This window comes from Hemicordylus capensis, chromosome 1 (assembly GCF_027244095.1).
Source record: "Hemicordylus capensis ecotype Gifberg chromosome 1, rHemCap1.1.pri, whole genome shotgun sequence".
Taxonomy (NCBI): Eukaryota; Metazoa; Chordata; class Lepidosauria; order Squamata; family Cordylidae; genus Hemicordylus; species Hemicordylus capensis.
The window spans coordinates 432,134,089-432,156,803 of record NC_069657.1 but is presented as its reverse complement, the minus strand read 5'-3'; the positions used below and the strand labels follow the sequence as shown (position 1 = coordinate 432,156,803).

Below are 22,715 nucleotides of genomic sequence, written 5' to 3'. Positions count from 1 at the left end.
AGCTTTTGGGACATGGAAGGTAGTGGACAACGAAAAAAGTTGGTACACTACCACACAAAATGCTTATTGTGACACAGAAAGTGATTTTTCTTTACAAGGTCACACAGCATATGCCCAGGATGGCAGTCAAGAACAGAATGAGGAAACAAAATGAACTTCCAGGTCTGCAAATGCTGTCCGGAAAATCCAAAATCTGGAATATCAGACTCTGGAAAATTGAGGTTTCTCAATTGGCCACGTTCAGGTTAGGTATCTGATGAGGCTTGTGGCCTGCCCCTATCGCACTGGGTCCCCTGAGGGCCTCAGAGCTGGAAGGTCGCAGGGTGGTTCTAGCACCCAGATCCCCATCTCTTTGGTTGGGCTGAGCCTTTGCAGTGGCCTTGGGTGTCCTGAGGCTCCTCAGGCTCTCCCTTGTCCTGGGAATATCAGGACACTCCCCTGACACTTCCAGGGCCCCCGTTGCTTGTTTAAATAGCTCCTGCTTGTTTAAATAGCCCCTGAGAGGGTCAGTTATCTCTTTTGGAGGAGGAGCTCCCATCTCATGCAACTTTCCCCCCCTGCAAGATCTCACCCCTTTCCTTTCCCTCTGCTGCCAACATGCTGGCATCAGACCTCTTATATCTCCTTCTTAATCTTGCCATCCTGATTGTGTTGGAAACAGCAGTGGGTGGGTGGGTGGGCTGCCCGCAAGTGGAGTGTTGCCCTACCTGTTTCTGGCCCGCGCTTCCTTGACCCCTGACAGTATTTCTCCCATGTCTGGTTCAGTAAGAATTATTATTATAAATGCCCGCAAGCTGCTTCATAAGTCTTATTCTGCTATGGTTGGAAAATATATACCATATCAAGTACACAAAACAATCACATGCTTGTGGGCTATTCTGTATGACTCAAAAACCTTCACTGTCATGGTACTTACAGTCTATATTAATATTTATACATACATACATATACACACACATACCACCCCATCCAAACAGCTCTGGACGGTGCACAACAATAAGAATAAAATCCACAAATCAATCCTTTTAAAAACAATCATTAGGGAGGAGAGCTGGTCTTGTGGTAGCAAGCGTGACTTGTCCCCTTAGCCAAGCAGGGTCCACCCTGGTTCCATATGAATGGGAGACTAGAAGTGTGAGCACTGTAAGATATTCCCCTCAGGGGATGGAGCCGCTCTGGGAAGAGCTGAAGGTTTCAAGTTCCCTCCCTGGCATCTCCAAGATAGGACTGAGAGAGATCTTTGCCTGCAACCTTGGAGAAGCCGCTGCCAGTCTGTGTAGACAGTACTGAGCTAGATAGACCAATGGTGTGACTCAGTATATGGCAGCTTCCTATGTTCCTATTACATATACACACTAACATCTCCCAGCTGTTCTGGTCTTCGGTTTATTAACACAAGGCCCTGCAAGTGTGGGAACATCACAACTTTATTTATTTTCTTTCATTTATATCCTGCCTTTTTTCCATTGTAGAAACTCAAGGTAGATTCCTTGGAGTCCCCAGTTAGTTACCCCTCCAGGCATTTACCAGACCTAGACCTGCTTAGCTTCAGCAAAGTGCTTCTGTCACATGCCCTCAGACCATTCCTGGGGACCCAGTCTGTAGCATTGTTATAATGCAAAAAGGTGTCGGCAGATGTTTTGTTTTTCATGAGGGCTGACTAGATCTTTCTTCCACAGCTGCTGGACCTGTTTGACAGTGAAGATCCCAGAGAGCGAGACTTTCTGAAGACCATTTTGCATAGGATTTATGGAAAGTTTTTGGGCCTCCGAGCATATATAAGGCGGCAGATCAACAACATATTTTACAGGTAAGTACTGGTTTTGAGTGATGGTTAATCTTCCAGAACATTTACAGATGGAGAATTGTACCTTGGCTCAAGGGCTCAGTAAGGAGGTCCTTTGGTTCCTCTTTATCCCTATAACTCTAGTCTATAACTAGAACAGATTATGGGCCATCAACTGCATGACTATTAGGGAAGTTGGGGAATTTCATTTTAAAATGTGACATTTCCAAAACATCCAGCAAAATCCAAGAGCAAGAACAGTCCCTTTGTTCTCTTTCCCATTGGTTTATTTGGAAGAATAAGTTGTGTTTGGCTGTGGAATAGTAGACTAGACAAACAGTTGGCCTGACCTTTCCTATTTGGGGAATCCTTTAAAAGAACTGCTGCATTGGCAACCCGTCACTCCTGCCAGTTCTGTGCAGTAGGGTTGGGGTTATGGTTAATAGTTGTCCCTGACATTCTTGCATCCCTGTTCCTGAAAAGTTATCTGCCAGGGCAGTATGGGTAATGGGCTGCTTCCCAGTTAGTGTCATGCTAGTGTAATGGTGTTGCAGTAGTGCAAGGACGTAGTGCATGGATGTTGCGCTAAGAAAGGAACTTCTGTTCCAGGCTACTTATTGGGCTAGCTAGTGGGAGAGGTTGACAAGTTGCACAACATTGCACAATGTATTGCACAACCTTAGCTGCACTCACACAACCACAAGGATCTCGGTTAAAGAGTTAATCAGGATTAGTGAGCCCTGTAGAATTGATTGCGAGAACCCAGAATTTCAGAGCAATCCTGGTCAAACCACTCTGGATTCAATCTTGGGTCTCTATCCTGGTTCAATGTTGGTTAATGGATTGCCCTGAAATTCTGGATTCTCCCACAGTGTCGTATGCCAGTCTTGGAAGGCTTACTGGGTGTCAGGTCTAGGGCTGAGACAGGGCTGAGCAGTCAGGAACTCCACTGGAACCACAGTCACAGAACTGTGGGCAGGAAGTCTGTCCAGGAGTAGCAGAGGCCAGGTTCTCTGCACAGAGTCAAAGGACTGCAGCTAGGCGGAGATTGGATCAATTTAGACAGGAATTTGGAGGTTTCTAAACTTGAGAGAGCAAGAGAACCTGGGGAGCAAATCAGTTGTAGCCAGCAACTGACCAGGAAGAGGAAGTACCTTTTAATATCCTTGGGAAGGACCATGTCGCTTTGCTGGAGTTGCAAACAAAGTTTACTCCTGCAGAGTGACAGAGCTGCTGTTATCTTCCTCTTGAGGAGACCTACTAGGCTCCAGGTTCCTGGCAGCTTGGCGAGCACCTTTATGGTGTTGGTGAAGGACTTCACAAGCTTGATCGTGATGGTGTGTTGGGGACCCTGAGCAAGGTTCCCAGCAAATCCTGGGAGTGGCCAGGGGCTCCTGAGTGTGATTGGGGAATCAGCATCTGGGGGTCTGGCTGAAGCCGTGGGTGGTGGCAGCCCGGCGTTCTCCTCCTGTAAATCTCTCTCTCTCTCTCTCTCTCTCTCTCTCTCTCTCTGTAAACTGCTTTGGGAACTTTTGTTGAAAAGCGATATATAAATATTGGTCGTATTCATCTTTTTAACAGTATCCCTGAGAGATGTTGGGGAAACCTCCAGCAAAGGGGAACATAGGAAACTGCCATATACTGAGTCAGACCATTGGTCTATCTAGCGCAGTATTGTCTTCACAGACTGGCAGCGGCTTCTCCAAGGTTGCAGGCAGGAATCTCTCTCAGCCCTATCTTGGAGATGCCGCCAAGGAGGGAACTTGGAACCTTCTGCTCTTCCCAGAGCGGCTTCATCCCCTGAGGGGAATCTCTTGTAGTGCTCACACATCAAGTCTCCCATTCATATGCAACCAGTGCAGACCCTGCTTAGCTATGGGGACAGGTCATGCTTGCTACCACAAGATGAAGTCAGCCACTGCATGAGTCAGGTTGTTCCACTGTCTTAATAGCTTTTACCATTGGGAAATTTCTCCTAATATCTAGTCTGAATCTGCTGCCTTGTAGTTTCAACCTATTGGTTTTAGTTCTGTCCCTAGAAGGAAATAAGTGGGCAGTACCTGATGGAAGGCTCAGAAGCAGAGCTTCAGGCAGTTGGCGGGGCTTCTAGAACAGCTTCCTTCCCTTTCCCCTGACTTTTGAATGTGCATCTAGGAACAAGGGAGGGGCTGCAACCGATTGGCAGAGCACAGTCTTTGGATGCAGAAAGCCCTGGTTCAGTCTCTGACATCTCCAGCTAAAAGGACCCTGGCCAGCAGGGCTGGGAAAGACTTGTGCATTAGTTGTGTGCTGTGTCAGTGTAGACCAGGACTTCTCAGCTTGGGTGCCAAGATGTTTTTGGACTACAGCCCCATCATAGTCAGCCACAGTGATGGGGATGTTGGGAGTTGTAGTCCGAGAACATCTGGGGACTCAAGGCTGAGACTCTCTGATGTAGACAGTGCTGGGCTAGGTGGACCAGGGATCCTACTCTCTAAAAGCTTCGCCCATTCTTAAGGTTGCATTCCCATAGTCACAGAAGCCCTTTCCAGAAACATTCAGCTCTTATCTGAGTACCCTAATTTGGAAGTCGAGTAAATCAAGCAAATCAAAGCAGTAGCAGAATTTGGGTTTCCCCAAAGCAGAACGTGGACTCCTTTTGATGCAGAAAAACATAACAGTCCTGTCTTCATAGAATCAACTTCTTGGAAGTCTGCGTTCTCTTCTTGACAGTAAACCTCTCTCCACTCAGGTTTATCTATGAGACAGAGCACCATAATGGAATTGCAGAACTGCTAGAGATTTTAGGGAGGTAAGAGCATTTTTCTTTCTTTCCATTATGTGGCTAACTAGGCAAAGAGGCACCTTTTACCATGGTGATTCTCTTTAATTAGCAGGGGGAGAGTAACTGGCCCTATCCACCCCCAGCACAGTACCTCCAGTGACTGTTGCTGGTGTCTATCTTATGTTTCTCTTTAGAATGTGAACCCTTTGGGGACAGGGATCCATCTTGTTTGTTTGTTGTTTCTCTATGTAAACGGCCCTGAGCCATTTTTGGAAGGGCGGTATAGAAATCGAATTAATGTTGTTGTTGTTGTTGTTAACAACAACAATAATAATAATATTATGGGACTTCCGACTACAAACAGACAAACATCTGCCACACAATACACCAGATATAACTGTAGTCGAGAAGAAAGAAAAACAAGTCAAAATAATCGACATAGCAATACCAGGGGATAGCAGAATAGAAGAAAAAGAAAGAGAAAAAGTAACAAAATACAAAGATCTACAAATTGAAATTGAAAGGCTGTAGCAGAAAAAGACCAAAATAATCCCAGTGGTAATTGGTGCTCTGGGTGCAGTTCCAAAAGACCTTGAAGAGCACCTCAACACCATAGGGGCCACAGAAATCACCATCAGCCAATTACAAAAAGCAGCTTTACTGGGAACAGCCTATATTCTGCAACGATATCTATAACAAGAGCAACAACATTGACAATAAAATTCAGCCATCCCAGGTCCTTGGGAAGGACTCGATGTCTGGATAAAACAAACCAGTCAATAACACCTGTCTGACTGTGTAAACAAGAAATGATAATAATGTGGAAGGCACCTTGGCAGGGAAAGGTGATTATTGTCTAGGCAGTTGCATGAAATTTCTGTGGGGTTGGTTTTTTTCATGCTGCTAAGCAGATTCATAGTATGCTTTCTTGGAACTGTGAAACTGCCTTCTCTGGGAGCTCTGCAGATGTTTCCTGCAGGATTTCCTGGTGATGTGGCAACAGCAAGGTGGAGTGTGGGAACAGTTTTGTATATACACATATGCGTGCGCACACACAAATGTACGAACCCGGATGTTTACAATTTCTTCTCTTCTCCACAGTATAATCAATGGGTTTGCTTTGCCCCTGAAGGAGGAGCATAAGATGTTCCTCATCCGAGTCTTGCTACCACTGCACAAGGTGAAATCCCTGAGCGTCTACCATCCACAGGTAAGTTCAGTTAACATGGCAAGCCTATTGTGTGTGGCCTGAAAAGACAGACAGTCCCAGTTTATCAATTACTCTTGGAACGGTGGCTGCGTGTGTTGTTTTTTTTAAAGCTTTCTCTGTTGTTGAATTTTCAAAAACACACAAACAAGGAATCAAAACAATTCTCCCCCACTCCCTCTGTTGCTTACTCTTTGAAGGCTGATATTTCCAGGTTAGTTAGTACACACAACAGTTTCATTTAAAACACTTAAAATAAATATTTAGTTTTTAATTTGGGTCTGTTGTTGCGATGTATTCTGGATTTCCCTTGCAATGTTCAGCTAGAGCGCTTTTCACACTCCTCGCTTTCACTGGCTGACTAGCAAAACACTTATGGAATGAGCAAAGTTGCACTAGTTTAAGAAGATCACACCGTTGTGCAAAAAAAGGGAATTTACAAAGGAACATTGGCAGCTGCCATATACCTAGTTAGACCATTGGTTCATCTAGCTCAGGATTGTCTACACAGACTGGCAGTGGCTTCTCCAGGGTTGCAGGCAGGAGTCTTTCTCAGCCCTATCTTGGAGATGCCAGGGAGGGAACTTGGAACCCTCTCCATGCTCACAATGCTCAAATGTAGTCTCTCATTCAAATGAAAACCAAGGCGGATAGACTTGGGTTCAGAGAGCAGTGGTGTCTTGGGACAAGAGGGTCCAGAATTCAAGGTTACTTCAAGGCATAGTCAGTCTAAAAACATATGTACAGTGTGATTTTCTTTTCTTAAATGCAAGTAAGTCCAACTGAACTTTGTGGAACTTACTCCCATGTTAAATTTGTACACCGCCCAGAGATGTACATATCAGGCGGTATTCAAATCTAGATAGATAAATGAATAAATATTGTAAGCATGCCTAGGATTACAGCCTTAGTTAGCAAGTTAGGTCACACTTGGTTTCCAGTTGTACTCTTCTGCTCAGATGTGATGTGCTGCCTAACCAAGGGCTGACATTCACGCTTCAGATACTGCTTCCAGTCTTGCTGTCTGCCTCTGTCGTATTTCCATGTGTTTGGAATCTCATTATGCCCGTCCCTGAAGTTCTAACCGTACTGTGTTCTTCCTGCAGCTGGCATATTGTGTTGTGCAGTTCCTGGAGAAAGATAGCAGCTTGACTGAGCCGGTAAGTACGGCCATGTAATGTTGAGATTGGCTCTTTAGATCTTCATGGTTCTTAACCTTCACGGTATCATAGGTAGATAGTTTAGTGGCAAAGTCACCTTGACTACACTAGAAGGAGGTAGATATCAAGGCCATGCTGGATCCACCGGTGGCTATCAATAAAGGAGAGGGTGCTCTTCAGTGCAAGGATTCTGGAGATGATGGAGTCATAAGTACAGAAAGTATTACTCTGTTGACCAGACAACAACAGACTCATCACACGCATGGGAAATGCAGCTGCACAGAACCCAGTATGGACATTTCCACAGCTATACCTTTGAGAGTTTTGGCGGTAGCTCCACTCCCCATATTCCCACCCAGAATCTCAGTCGTCTTCTTTTTAAAATAAATAGCCTAATTCTTTATTCTCAGCCAGCAAAAACTAGTTTTGGGGGGCTTTTTATGCTTTATTAACCCCCCCCCAACAAAGTATAATGATAGGTTGGTATCGTATTATAGAATAAGAATGGCACATAATTATAGCATCAATTTCCCCTGCATAGTTCAATTACATGACCAGTTTTAAACATAAAGAATAAAGTCAGCTGGCTTCTGCAAATGAACACTCACCCAGAATAAATGTAATTTAGTGTATTAGGGTCATGCGTTCGGTCCAGTGTTCCCTCTAACAGGGATTCCCAGATGTTGTTGACTACAACTCCCATAATCCCCAAGCAAAAGCCATTGCCCCTGGGAATTCTGGGAGTTGTAGTCAACAGCTGGAAATTTCTGATAGAGGGAACACTGGTTGGGTCCTTGCCATCTTCTATATATTTCCAGAAGGGTTCCCATCTCTCCTCAGGATATGCCTGGTTGACTCTCTTCCTGTGTGTCTTGCCTCCGCTTACCTAAAGTTTTTCTATATTTCTATTTATTCTCTTTTTATTTTCCCTATCTCATCTATGGTACATCTCTCTCCCATTTCTGGCGTGTTTTATCTTCTTTGGTTCTCCCTTTTCTTCTCCCTGTCACTGATTAATTTTATGGAACAGTCCATTTTCAGAAATGGAAAACTCTCCATGAAGAAATAGAACAGTGGGAAACTTTCTGGAATTGTTGATGATATGGGAAATTTTCTGCAGAAAAATGTCCATCCTGAGTATAAGGCATCTTTATATATTCTTAAGCACTTTGCCCCATCACTCATGAATGCTGATGCTGAGACTAGTTGTATTCATAAGACGCTTGGCAGGTGTCATTTTTCAGCATTCCTAAACTTCATAGTATAATAAGGAGTTATCTTGCTGTTTTTTCAGGCTCTCATCTTCTATTTGAAACTCAGACCCAAAAGCAAGCAGGTAGAACAATTTGTGGGGCGTAGTCATTCCTCATACCTTTTTTGAATTTTGATGGACCCACCATGCTTCTCAAAATACTGGAATTACTACTAATTTTGATTTGTGAATAGGAAATAGGTCAGAACATGCAAGCACTCTCTGTGTTCTGCATGATGACATACTTCACAGAAGCCCTATAAAGCCTTGCTTGTCACTAGGACGTGCTATCGTCAAACCTTACTGCGTTCTTGAAAATCAGGCCAAGCCAGTGCAGAGTAATCTTGGCGTGTTACTTTGAAAGAGTAGACGTTTAAGGAAAAAGATACCTCAGTTAGTGCTGCTGAACTGTGTAATCAAACCAGAAGATTGTCTGCAGATTACAGGATTTGTCTTGCTGTTCAAGACTACGAAAGCTGAACTAGCTGAGAGAGTTAGTAGTGTCTGAAAGAGGATGAGGATAAGCATAGAGGGAAAATACTACGTGTTTCAATTATTTAGAGAATGGTTTGGCAATTGGTAATCTGGCCTTTAACAGAATTTAACCAAATTTTAAAATTGTTATTTAAAAAATTTAAATTATCGATTAGTTGAATGTCCATCACTTCCAGAGGGGTAACTGTGTTAGTCTGTAGCAGCAAAAACAACAGAGTCTTTTGATGCCTTAAAGACTTCTACAGTGGTATCCATTTTTGTGGACTACGGTCCAGTTCATCAGATGCATCGAGTGTAATTCTCAGGAGGCAGGTGTGTGTGATGATATGTGTGTATATAGAAAAAGAATTGAAACCAGGGAAATCAAAGGACAGGAAATGCAAAAGCCCTGATGTTGTAATGAGCTTCAAAGTATACGAAATAAACACAGTGATAATTCACAACCACAGTAATTAGCAAGGTCAGTATCCTCCTAGCAGTGCTAAATTAATTAACTCTGTAATGTAATAGAAATAATTGGTCCTTATTCAGACCACAGACAATAGAATCAAACATTGTTATAAATTCTAATTCCGCTGTTACACTGGACTTTACCTTCTATCTATCTATCTATCTAGTTAGATTTGTGTACCACCTTTCATTAAAACAATCTCAAGGTGGTTCATACAAGAATTAAAAACAAGACTATAAAAATGACACAATGAAAATATTAAGCTAAAATATAAAAACAAATCTGACTAAAAAGATTTTAAAATAATGCATAAAACAACATACAGAATACAAAGAAGCAGCAGAGGAGACAATCACATAAAAGCCTGGGTAAAAAGCCAAGATTTCACACGCTTTCTAAAAACTCTGATGGAGACCGAGGAGCGAATAGCCACTGGGAGAGCATTCCAGCGTTTGGGGGCAGCAACAGAGAAGGCCCTGTCCTGTGTACACAACAGCTGAGCCTCCCTCATTGTCGACACGCAGAGCAGAGCCCCCTCAGATGACCTCGTCAAGTGGGCAGCAACCCGTTTTCATTTTTCTTTTCCTTATACCAATTTATAGAGAACATATATACTTGCCTGCTGAGGGTTCACTTCATGCATCCGATGATGTGGACTGTAGTCCACGAAAGCTTATGCTACAATAAATGTGCTGGTCTTGAGTTGCCACATAATTCTTTGTTGGGTTAAATGTATATCTTTCCAAAACCACTGCCATTTTAAGGTACAGAAGAAAGTATGAGAACACAATAATGATGAAAATAATTGGCATTTGTCAGGGGTAGCCCTTTCATGAAACAAGGTGACGCAGTCACCTCAAATGGGAGGTTATTGGGGTGCCAGCAAGCTGCTCCGCTCCTATTGGAGTAGCTCTTTGGGACTGCTCTGACCCTTTCAAGCTTTTCAGGGAGTGCCGCTCCTCACTAGGGATGTGCATGAATCGACTTGGCAGGGTGGGGAGGGGTAAATTTTAAGCATGAGTAAAGCAAGTCCTTACCTGCTCCGCCGCCGCCCCACCGCTTTTCCAGGCATGGCACTGTGCCACTCAGACGTCCGTGTGTGTGGCCGTGGGGCTATATCCAGCAGCCTGCGTGTGGCGGTGGGGCGCACATGAGCAGTGGTCATGTGCGTGGTCAGCCACACCATGCTGACTGTGCATATGGCCACCGTGCATGCGCGGTGGCCATGTGTGTCCCATCGCCGTGCGCAGACTGCTGGATGAAGCCCCTCGACTGTGCATGGACTTCTGAGCGACGCAGCACCATGCCTGGAAAAGTGCCAGGGCGGCAGGCGAGCAGGTCCTGCTTTGCTCCTGCCTAAGGTGCCACTCCCTGCCCTGCCGAAACATTTGTGCACATCCCTACTCCTCACACTCTTTGCAAACCTTGCAAGGAGCAGGAGGAGAGAAGAGGAGACTGCTGGCAACCTTCCCTCTTGGCTGTCCCTCGTGCCACTTTCAAGCTTGGAAGGGTCAGTTTTGAAAGGGGGTTGGCAGGGTTGTGGGGCAGAGTGGCATTTGATGCCTGGCCTCAGCCACCACAAGATCTTGAGCCACCCCTGGCATTTGTATAGAGCTTTCAAGGTATTTTCAGATGTGATGTAATCCTTACCTGTAAGGCAGTATTGTTATCCCTGTAATGCAGATGCGGGCTTGTGTGTGAGAGGGAGTAGTTTGCCTAAGGCCACCTAGTGAGCTCATGCCAGAGGTGAGGTTTGAACCACAAAAATCCTGAATTGCAGCTCAGTCTCTTAGCTGCTAAATTATGTCTGCTCTCATAACCCACAAAACCTACTATTCAGTAAACAAAGGCTAGCAGTTACTGTTAGAAGGAAAGCCTATCTTTCTTTTCTTTTCTTTTCCTGGTTGCACATCAAAACCAAATAATAAGGCAAGGAACTGAGCCCTAAATCCTCAAACTCATTGATGAAAATGTGCCCTTGTTTATTGAAAGTGGCTACCTCCAATGAATCAACTATAGTTTTATTTGATTATTCTACTAGTTAACGTGATTAAAGCTTGCAGTCTTAGTAAGCACAACAATGCCTTCCATTTTTAACCTCCCAGTGGCTGCATTCACGTCCTAGTTATTTATCCCATTTAAATGCGGGTTAACCACAGTTGTTTGTCCAGGATTGCCCAGAAATTCTGGGTTCTCACAGTCAGCTCCGCAGGGCTCAGAGACTCCTTAAAAGGATAGCTGTGATTGTGTGAACACAGCCAGTGAAACTGCTATTCTCTGTCATGTGACACTGCATTTCAAAGTGTTGCTTTAAAAGCTGCTGCTGCTGTTGTAGGTTATTTCTGGAATACAATAACCTTATATGCAGAGCTCTCTGTGATTCTCTGTGCCTGGAACTCACGTATGCTGCACTAATTATAAGTCACACTGTACAAATCAACTCTACATGATCTATCTGTTTTTCTGATTACAAGCATTTGTTTAGCTCTTTAAAACAATCAAGAGCCTACAGAATATGTACATTCTCTGTGGGTTTTCCAGTTTTTAAAGGAGGGAGGAAGACAGCAGGAGGCAAGTGGAGAAAAAATGAAGAATGGATAAACTTACAAAATTCAGAAGATGTACTAAAACAAGTGTTGGAAACTTCTGTGGCATAGTGTGGTGTAAGGAACCAGAAGCCGTCTCCCTCAGTGTTTTTAAAAACACACACCTTAAAACACACCTTTTTAAGGAGGCTTTTTAATGCTCCATTTTTATTTTGTTATATCTGGTGGGTTCTTTAGCTTCTTTGAGCTTTTTATAATTTTCAGTTTTAATTTGAACCTAATAATTGTTTTTAATCTAACTTTATTTTAAAATTTTGTTTAGTTTTATTACTTGTATCTGTGTCTATCTTATTGTTGTAAGCCACTCCGAGCAGTAGTGCACTGGAGGGGCGGGGTATAAATATTTTAAATAAATAAATAAAAATAAAGCCCCTACTTCTCACCTGACTCTGAACCCATGAAGAGCCCTTGGGCAAGCTGCTGTCTCTCACTCTCAGACTCCCTCTGCAGTCCGGGTAACAAGAGTGATCTACCTTACAGGGCTGTTGTAAGGATTACAGTGATCATGTGTAGAATTTTTTAAAGAATACTCTAAAGCACCATGTAAACAACTATTATTAACTGTAGCAGAAGAGAAACAAGGACTCTTTGAAAAGATGGGAGGCTGTGGGGTACAGTGGGAGTGAAGCTGAATTATTTGTCCCATCGAAAAGCAGATGAAAACTTACTGGTAGTTTTGTATGTCAGCAGTGTTCCACAAGTATCTGTTTATGTATAATGATACTTGAGGTAGCTAATAATTTCCTACTGAGATTTCTCTGGACTTTAAGAGGATAGACTACAGTCCTGTTCAGGTGTTATAAAAAAGCAAGGCTGCAGTCCTTGCACCCAGTGAGTACACTATAAAGCTCTGTGCCTCACTATCCATAGTTCTGGTGTTTGCCTGCAGAGAGAAATGTTGTAACCTGAGGCAGATTCTTTCCGTGATTAGAATGCTGAGCGCCCAGCATTCTCCATCCCATGAGCAATCTGTTCACAGGTACAGCATTAATTTCTGCAGGAAAACACCATAATGGTGGACAGTGGGGGAGTGGAGCTTCTGAGAGCTCTCTTGGGGAAAGCTAAATGTACAGCATCCCTGCTTTTTATAACACTTGAGCCAGGGACAGCCGGTGAGGGCGGTGCTGGCGTGGCAGCAAGAAGTACCTTTAAAAAGTGATCACTGGGGGTATTGCTGGCACTGCAAGCCACCGCGAACAGCAGTGCCCCGCCCGGCATCCCACATGGCAGCTGCCGCAGCTCCGACACTCACTTGCTCTCTGCGTATGCGCAGGGGCTATTTGCGTGGTCAGCAATGCAAATGGCATCCGCTCATGTGCAGCAGTGGCCAGGTGAGTATCACAGCTGCAGCTGCCACCTCATGGGATGCTGGGTGGCATGCTGCTGCTCCGGGTGGCTTGCAGGTGCTGGTGGTACTGCTGATGACCACTTTTTAGAGGTACTTGGTGCCCTCAGCGTCACTCTTACCTGCCACTGGCCTGAGCAGGTATCGCCGGCAGATGTGCCCAAACTGTTTTCTCTGCCCATTCAGGTGATTATGGGATTGCTGAAGTTTTGGCCCAAAACGCACAGTCCCAAGGAAGTTATGTTCCTCAATGAGCTGGAGGAAATATTGGATGTCATTGAGCCCTCTGAGTTTGTGAAGGTGATGGAACCTCTCTTCAGGCAGCTGGCCAAGTGTGTCTCCAGCCCGCACTTCCAGGTGGGTCCATGGCGTGGGGAGGTGGCGTCCACTTTAGGCTCTGTTCCTATTCAGAGTGGCACATGGGGATTCCCAAGCATGCTAGTATACAAAAGTAGGCTGTTCTGCAGTGAACATTGTAGCTGGTGGATTTGCAAAGCACACATTCCTAACCCAAGATAACCTCTTACAGTTGCACAAAGGAAGAGCCCTTTGAGGATGACCATAATCTTAAGAAGATAATAGGCTATAAAGAATCCGTCAAGAAGTTTTGCAGGGAGAATCGGGCTGACATTAGACCTGTGTCCAGTTTCATCTTCCTTGGAAAGGTGGTAGAACATGTGGTAGGAGGGCAATTTTAGGCATCTGGGATATGCGAACCAGTTCGAATTCGAACCAGGGTGGTTCGAATACGAACCGAACCAGCCATCAGGTTCGAGCTGCAGGTTCGAATTCGAACCGAACCAGGGGGTGGTTCGATTTGAACCGGTTCGGACATCCAAAAATTGGAAGGATGGTAGCTGGCACCCAGGGGTACCTGCCACCCAAACCCCAAAGCAATCGGACACTCGTACGATTTTTTATGAATTTTTGAAAATTATTATTATTATTTTCTCATAGGGTATAATGGGACTCGAACCAGGCCGTTATACCTTATTGTGGAGCACCCATGGGTGCCAACAACCACCCAAACCCTGAAGCAATCGGACAGTACTACGATTTTTTATGAATATTTGAAATATTTTCAATTATTTTTCTCATAGAGTATAATGGGACCAGAACCAGTCCATATCACCTATTGTGGAGCACCTAGGGGCACAAAAGCAGGGTGGGTGGTAGACAGACAGGGGTGACTACCACCCACAAAACCCCAAGGCAATTTGGACACTCCTGTGATTATTGGTGAATTGTTAAAGTATTTTTGAATTACTCATAGAGAATAATTAGGATTGCAGCAAATGTAGCGCTTCACGTCGGGGGGGAAAGGGGTGACTTAGAGTGGAGTGTGGTGGGTGGTAGTTCCTAGGGTGGGCAAGGAAGCTATCAGAATTATTTGAAAGGAATTGGGCAAAGGGCTGATTTTTAAGTGATTTTTGAAGTTTATGTGTCTTTAAGGTTAGCAATGAGAGTGGATTCGTGGTTTGTCATTGAAAATCTTATATGCTACCAAAGAATCTACACTCAGAACACTTCCGAAACAACAAAACCCAGTACCCCATGGGCTAGCAACCCATGGGGGTGGTTGGCACCCTCTTTGCACTAGAACATGACTCACTCTGGGCCACCCCAGCACCCCACAAGTGGCTTTAAGGTTTTTCTCCATAGGGAAGAATGGAGGTTTCAGCAGCCCCATAACTGCACTTGGGGGGTGCTGGGGTGGCCCAGAGTGAGGGTGCCAACCACCTCCATGGGTTGCTAACCCATGGGGTACTGGGTTTTGTTGTTTCTGAAGTGTTCTGAGTGTAGATTCTTTGGTAGCATATAAGATTTTCAATGACAAACTATGAATCCACTCTCATTGCTAACCTTAAAGACACATAAACTTCAAAAATCACTTAAAAATCTGCCCTTTGCCCAATTCCTTTCAAATAATTCTGATAGCTACCTGGCCCCCCTTGGGCACTACCACCCACCACACTTTGCTTTTGGACACCCCTTTCCGCCCGACGTGAAGCTATACATTTGCTGACACCTCCATGCTTCTTTATGGAGAAAAACCTTAAAGTCGCGTAAACTTCAAAAATCACTTACAAATCAGCCTTTTGCCCAATTCCTTTCAAATAATTCTGATAGCTTCCTGGCCCCCTTGGGCACTACCACCCACCACACTCTGCTCTAGGCCACCCCTTTCTCCCTGATGTGAAGCTATACATTTGCGGCAATCCTCATTATTCTCTATGAGGAATTCCAAAATAATTTTAAAATTCACCAATAATCAGAGGAGTGTCCGATTGCCTTGGAACTTTGTGGATAGTAGGCACCCATGGTTGTCTACCACCTACCTCACTTTTGTGCCCCTAGATGCTCCACAATAGGGGATATGGGCTGGTTGGGGTCCTATTATACCCTATGAGAAAAATAATTAAAAATATTTCAAATATTCATAAAAAATCATAGGGGTGTCTGATTGCTTCGGGGTTTGCATGCTTGTTGGCACCCATGGGTGCTCCACAATAAGGAATAATGGGCTGGTTGGAGTCCCATTATATCCTATGAGAAAAAAATAGAAATAATTTTCAAAAATTCATAAAAAATTGTACAATTGCTTTGGGGTTTGGGTGGCAGGTACCCCTGGGTGCCAGCTACCATCCTACCAATTTTTGGGTGTCTGAACCAGTTCGAATTCGAACCGAACCAGGGGGAGGTTCGAGCAAAACCAAAACCAAACCACCCCCACCTGGTTCGAATTCGAACCGAACCAGGCAAACCGGTTTTGTGCACATCCCTATCTGGAACATAGGAAGCTGCCTGATACTGAGTCAGACCCTTGGCATCATCTTCACTGATTGGCAGCGGCTCCCCAAGTTTTCAATCCAGAGTCTTCCCAGCCCTACTTGGAGATGCCAGGGATTGCACTGAGACCTTATGCATGCAAAGCAAATGCTCTACCACTGATCTTTTGTCTTGAGCTTGACAGGGGATAATGCAACCCTTATTAATCAGCTGAAACGCTAAGCTGTAATAGTAATCATGCTATTATTTTAGATCTGCTACATTACTGAGCAGAGGTGTTGAGCCTTACTCTGTTTCAAGTACGATCAGTTGCAGAGGGTGGGTCATTGTGGATGGTGCCTCGTCTCCTTGAAGCTGGATTGTGGAGTTAGATTTAATCAGTAGCATTTCAGATAACTGGACAATGCATCAGTTTCATTCACAGGGCTCATAATATGCAGCAGTCCCTGCGCCTCCAAATCTGTTCCCCTTTAGAAGATCTATCGATCTGTTCATTTTCTCTTATTTGTGCAGGTGGCAGAGAGGGCATTGTATTATTGGAACAATGAATACATCATGAGCTTGATCAGTGACAATGCAGCCAAAATTCTCCCCATCATGTTCCCAGCACTCTACAAGAATTCTAAGAGTCATTGGAACAAGTAAGTCTTTTCTGTGTGCATTGAGCATGAATGAATGTGCAGATGAGAGAGCTTGGGGTTCACTCTTCCAGCATGTGGTACTGGAATGTTGCGCCAACTCAGTGGCATGTTCAGTTGCTGCTTGTACATATTTGCCCCAAAGAAGAAGAGAAGGGCTTGGGCAGTTAGAAGAAGAAGGGCTTGGGCAGTGATTGGCAGTCAATACAAGGCAGACAAAAGAAAGTCTTTCACACAGCTTGTAGTTAATTTATGGAATTTAGCCAGTGGGCCAAGTCAGGGCACCAAATGCTGCTGCCCCCTGCCCCCCCATACATCCATGCATTCTCCTTGCCCTCTTTTCCTTCTGTTTTTTTCAAGCAGGAGTGGTAATAACTGCTGCTTGATTTCACTCACCACCTCCTCCATTGTGGAAGCAATAGCCACCACCACAGACCACATGTGCCCGCCTTCCTCTTGTGCTTTAGGGCTGATTATGAAAAGGAGGAGGAGCCAAAATTCATAATCAGCCCGGCAGTGCATGAGGGAGGAGGCAGGGGAAAGCGTAGACACCCTGCCCCAAGGTAGGTGGCATCAGTGAGGAGGAGGAGACGAAGAGCTGTTCCTGTGGTGGAGGGAAGTAGAGGGGGGCGTGGAGGATGGCGAGAGGCATCTTGCTGCCCCACTGGCACCCTAATAAGCTGCTGACTAAGGTGACCATCTCACCTAAATGAAAGGACCACCTCATTAGCTGTCTCAAGATGTGGCGATGGCTACTAAAATAGCTTTCTGAATTAAATTGACCTTGGTCTAATCCAGTAGGACTGCTCTTAGATACTTGGAATACACTTATGGGGAAATGGAAGCAGTTGTAGTCCTCTGAGTTTACTTTCTCAGTTGGTTCATGTTATTTATTTTTTCTTTGGGGAAACCAGCATGTATGCTTCTGGCATTTGAAACTGCTCAAAGTTTTGCTTCTTTTCATGTTAGGTGCTGGAGTCCTGATGCTAGTAATTATTTCTTCCTCAGAAGGGCATGTACTCTAGACTCACTTGAATTCAATATTCCCCACTCCTTTCTTTTGCAGGACAATCCATGGATTGATTTACAATGCATTGAAGCTATTCATGGAGATGAATCAAAAGCTGTTTGATGACTGCACCCAGCAATACAAGGCAGAGAAGCAGAAGTGAGTGTTCTGGCTGAGGAATCTCTTTTAACAGCTAATTCTGAGAATGTAATGACCCTGCCTCTTGATCATAGCTAACAACAATGATAAGGAGGCTATGCCAGTCAAGTTAACGTCCTCCAAGAGCAAGACATCTCATCCCACTGGAAATTTAAAGGGCTGGAGCAAAACAAAGAGCCAGGAGCCAAGGACCCAAATGACTGAGAGATTCTATCAGTAGTAGAAAACTGTAGGGAAAATGGATCACTAGATGATCCATTAAAGGCAACCATGCTTATGTATGAACTTGCTTATGTATGAACAAACTGGCAGCCTTGGTTTCATATATTCCCTCTCCCTTCATATGTGAAAGGATGAGATTGAACACTTTTTAAAAAAATAAACGACAGTTTGGTGCTGTGTCTGAACTTGGAAAACTGGTGTGTTCTAACCATGGTTAGTCAACCATGGTTTGATGACCTGCTTTGTTAATTAACTAGTCAGAGTAAAGCACAGTTTCCAATGGTCAGATGTAGCAACAAAGTGGTTTGTTCAAGAGTGAAAGTGGAAGCTTTCAGTCTCTTCTCCTCACATGCAGAAGAGGGAGGAAGAATACAGAAGCCCAAATTTTGCCATGGCTGAATCACAGTAAACGAAACCATAGTTTAGATCAAAGGTAAACAACCTTGGCTCTTCAGCTGCTTTTGAACTATAACTCCCATCATCCCCAGTCACAATTGATTGTTGCCTACCTTGATTTAAATTACTATCTGTACTGGGCCATTGTGTGAAACTCTTCCTGCCCTTGAGAAAGTTAGACATGTTTGCCCTGATGGGCAATCATGTCCTTGTGTGAGATGTGTGGGAAGTGTTGAGAGGTATTTTTCTGCATTGTTTAAGCATGTAAAGATAAAGGAGAAGTATTTAGATTTGAATTCTGTCAATATCGGTTTGATATGTGACATCCCCTCTCCACCCTGAAATGCTGGCTGATCTAAGCAATTGTGCAAATGTGTTGCTAGTGCAAGGCAGTTGCCTAGCTAATTGCACTAAGTCTGCAGCATGCCTTCTAGAGCAGCGTTGTGTATGCACAACCTATGGCATGACCATGCTTAACAGGAAACCTTTCACAGTAGATCAAGAGCACAATTTTGAGCATCCACATTATTTTTGCAATGTGATCTTCTTGCACTAGTTCAACTGTGTTCATTGAGCAAGCACATCATTGGTCTGGATGCCAGCTTTTTTATGTTTAGAAGGTTGTAACTTGGTCTGAACTCTAGAGGTATAGAAGAATTCGGTCTAAATATAAATTCCTTTCCACCTTCAGAGGGCGCTTTAGGTTGAAGGAGCGAGAAGAGATGTGGCACAAGATTGAAGAGCTTGCCCGCCAAAATCCTCAGGTAATGGTTATTCTCAGCAGTTGCTAGATGTTTTGGAGTGTCAGTCTTCTGGTTTCTTAGGTTGCAAGCTCAGGAACTTTTACCATGATGCAAACTGTTACGTTTGGTTTAGGCAGTGGGTATAATAATATTGAATGAAGACCTGTGTTTAAAGCCCTGCTTAGCCATGGCTTCATTTCATATGAGACACTTATCAGCTTCAGTTTTCCATTTGTAAAATGGAAATAATAATCAGATGAACAAGGTTTATCTTAGTTCATAGGAACTATGAAGTGCTAGAATAATAGTTGCTTCTCCATATGATGGGCTCAGAGTCGGACCAACCAGTGTGCCACTTTAAGGCATTAGCTAAGACAGATGCAAATACAGGTTGACCTCATTAATTGCAGTACCGCTATTCTTGGTTCTGTTTATCCGTGGTCGCCTAATTGCCACTCAACCGCAATATCCGTGGATTCAGAAGGGTTAAAACCCACGTATCCGCAGTTTTGAGATGGCTGGAAATGACCTTAGAGGTCATTTCTGGCCTCCATTTTGTGAAAAGGAGCCATTTTGTGGCTTATTTGGTTAAAAAAAAAATACCTTTTTCCCCTTGTGAAAAATTGGTGGATTTTGGACTTCTGGGGGGCCTTGCTGGACACGTGGAGACCCACGAAGCACGGTAGGGCACTTTATTTCACTTTTCATTTTAAATCACGTTTTTCCAGCCTCTCGGAACCTAATGCCACCCCCCATTTCCCATTGCCCTCTTATCCGCGGTTCTGTTACCCATGTTTGTAGCAGAGAACGGAACCCCCACCACGGATAACAGGGTTCACCTGTAAATCTTGTTTGATTTTTCTGTTTGCTCACTAAAAATATGGTTATAAGGTGCCTGCTTCATAGTTTAGTAAGTTACTGTAACTAAAGATATACTGAGATGCACTCAGTAGATATACTGAGCTCCTGAAACAGGAGGAGTGGTTGGTACATGGAATGAACATCTGGGTAATTCCGTATACCAACTACTCCCCATTTGGCTAACAGAGTAATTAATGGAATCAGGCATGTTACCACTTTTTCAGCTACTATGGTCATAAGCAAATGTTCAAATTGATATTACATTGGGTGGTGAAATCCAAAACATTATGAGGAGCTCCAAAAGGATATCTCCAAACTGGGGGAGTGGGAAACAAAATGGCAAATGCAGTTCAGTGTTAGTAAGTGTAAAATGATGCACATTGGGGCTAAAAACCCCAACTTCACATATACACTGATTGGGAGGACAGCTGGTATTGTGGTAGCAAGCATGAATTGTCCCCTTTGCTAAGCAGGGTATCTAAAACATGCAAAATATGTCAGTAACAGAATCAGAAAAGATGTTCAAAAACTCTGATTCCATTACTGACATATTTTGCACGTTTCAGATGCTATTTATACTATTGAAGGGTTTGGTAAAAATATGGTCTTAGAGTGGAAATGTTCTCTTGCCAGTAGGTGTATATGTAAGATAAACTTGAAAATTTGCTTATGGCTACAGTCATTGAAAAAGTGGTGGCACTTCTTTTGGATGTATTTTTCTTTTCCCATCATTCGTTTTAATTGGGGCTTCTGACTAATAAATCTCTCAAATTAAAAACAGGACACTAGATAGAGAGAAAGAGAGTGATGGGAGTTTTAAATACCATTGAACAATCAGCCCTTTTATTGTAGGAGAATACATGCCGTTTGAAGTGACACAAATTAGGGGAACAAAGTCTGTTTTCTTTTATTTCCCAAATCCACTCATGCCATTTCACAGAAGGGACCTTGAGCTGTGAAGGGGAAGTGTTGTATAGAACTTACCTGGGGATCTCTGTATATGTGTTTAAACATTTGTTGTTCCAGTACTTGAGTTGCTGAGCTTGCATTTCCATTTTTCTGTGTGCTGTGTTCCTCCAGTACCCCATGTATTGCGCACCCCCACCTTTGCCTCCTGTTTATTGCATGGAGACGGAGACCCCCACTGCAGAGGACATACAGCTACTGAAGAAAACGATGGAAACGGAGGCTGTGCAGGTGACTCATCTCTATACCCCCAATGGATCAGGAGCCTTTCTGTCGCTTAAAAAGCACGTGGTTCTTGATAACCAGTGATCGAGGGAGCTCTTCTCAAATACAGATTGCAGCATTTGTCTCTGTAGGCAGGTCAGGTGTTTAAGGATTGCATTTGTGGGAGGGGGCAGTAGAAGTGGTTGGGAGCTGTCTACTTGACCTGCTGCAATGGAAGGGAACACCTGGCTCCAAATTCAGGGTTTCTGCACATGGGCAGTTGTGGCAGCTCATACAGGCATCGTGGTGGTTTACGAGACCTCATGGACTGCCTTTGTATTGGACTCTGCTTGTGCAACTGCTGCTGAATTGCAGATCAACTGTGTGTTTCTCCGCAGTGGGTTTATCCCATGTGGAACAAGGTGTCCACCATACTGGTGTAGTTTTTTCTCTCTCCCCCCCATCCTGTTAGTGAGGGCTTTGCTTGTTTGCAGCTATTGTGTAACCTGAGATGATTTTTAGATTGTCTTCTCCATGCTGAATTCCTTTACAATTTGCTACACGTATATGTGTTGTCCTGCAGTCTCTGTCTTGGCTCAGTTTCTTGAGTCATCTGCTTTGTGTTCGCTTCATTAGTTTGCAGTTTCTGATTTGGCACAACTGTAGTCTAGTTTGTGTTGTGATCTGTGGGGGCCAGATATTAGGGCTGTGTGTCATGTTGAGTCCGATAAGCCTCTGCCGGGTATTAGCAGGATGAGTTCTGCAGTGACCGGAGGGGTCCCCGATAGCCGGAACACTAAATGTCCTCCTATTGTTGTGGAACTGTCAGAATTCTGGCATTCCTGTTGGACCACTCACCCTGTCTGACTCTGCTCCAGGAGTGGTTTTGAAGGGCTGAATCCTGGAAATTGGGGGCAGGGGAAGAAGGGCCTTGGTGGGGGGGAACGACATTTTGATCCTGTGGGTCCCCGTTAAGTTAACCCTTCTCCCCCACCCACCTCTGACTCCACTCCCAGAGCGGAAAAGCTAGTGGACAAGGCCCTTTCCTTCAGTGAGGCTTCACATTTAAAGACAAAAGGGATCCCCCCCCTCCCCGCTTTAAATCTCAAGCCACTGAAAGGCATGGAGCTTGCTGGCTGACCTTTGCTCTTTCTTGCCTCTCACCAGGGGACTGAAAGAGGGCAGGAGAGTGGGAGGGACAGAATGTTGGAAGGGGTTTTGTTCTTTTTTCCCAATAACATTGAAAAAATGTTGAGTTCCAACCAACTTGATCCGATTAGATCGACAGTTTGTGGGGGCCATATCGGCCCTCCTGACAGTTTCCCAGTTGGGTCGGATCGAATTGGAGCTGGCATTTTTCAGTATGTACAGGCCTACCTGATATCTTGTGTTCATGGTATTACATGGCAGTGGGAGAAAACTATCTACCTTGGGTGAATAGACAGCTTTTGTGCTAGGCTTTTGATACAAGAATTATTCATGAACTGCTGCCTCCTGTCATAGGAATATAGGAAGCTGACTCACATACTGAGTCAGACTATTGGTCTATCTAGCTCAGTATTGTCTTCACAGACTAGCAGCGGCTTCTCCAAGGTTGCAGGCAGGAATCTCTCTCAGCCTTATCGGAGATGCCGCCAGGGAGGGAACTTGAAACCTTCTGC

General features: G+C 44.3%; 1 protein-coding gene across 5 annotated transcripts in view; it reads left to right on the top strand.

The window, feature by feature from the left end:
• The window catches only part of PPP2R5D (protein phosphatase 2 regulatory subunit B'delta), a 63,188-nt gene that overhangs the window by 34,615 nt on the left and 5,858 nt on the right, over positions 1-22,715 (top strand). For 2 of the 5 annotated variants that reach the window (XM_053313286.1, XM_053313287.1), the window contains 9 exons: positions 1,680-1,810; positions 4,518-4,577; positions 5,652-5,760; positions 6,864-6,917; positions 13,253-13,423; positions 16,370-16,497; positions 17,561-17,662; positions 18,972-19,044; positions 20,965-21,081. In XM_053313286.1, coding sequence (XP_053169261.1) covers positions 1,680-1,810; positions 4,518-4,577; positions 5,652-5,760; positions 6,864-6,917; positions 13,253-13,423; positions 16,370-16,497; positions 17,561-17,662; positions 18,972-19,044; positions 20,965-21,081 — 945 coding nt within the window. The remainder of the gene's footprint in view (positions 1-1,679; positions 1,811-4,517; positions 4,578-5,651; positions 5,761-6,863; positions 6,918-13,252; positions 13,424-16,369; positions 16,498-17,560; positions 17,663-18,971; positions 19,045-20,964; positions 21,082-22,715) is intronic. The other 3 variants (XM_053313288.1, XM_053313290.1, XM_053313289.1) reach the window with 3 other exon arrangements.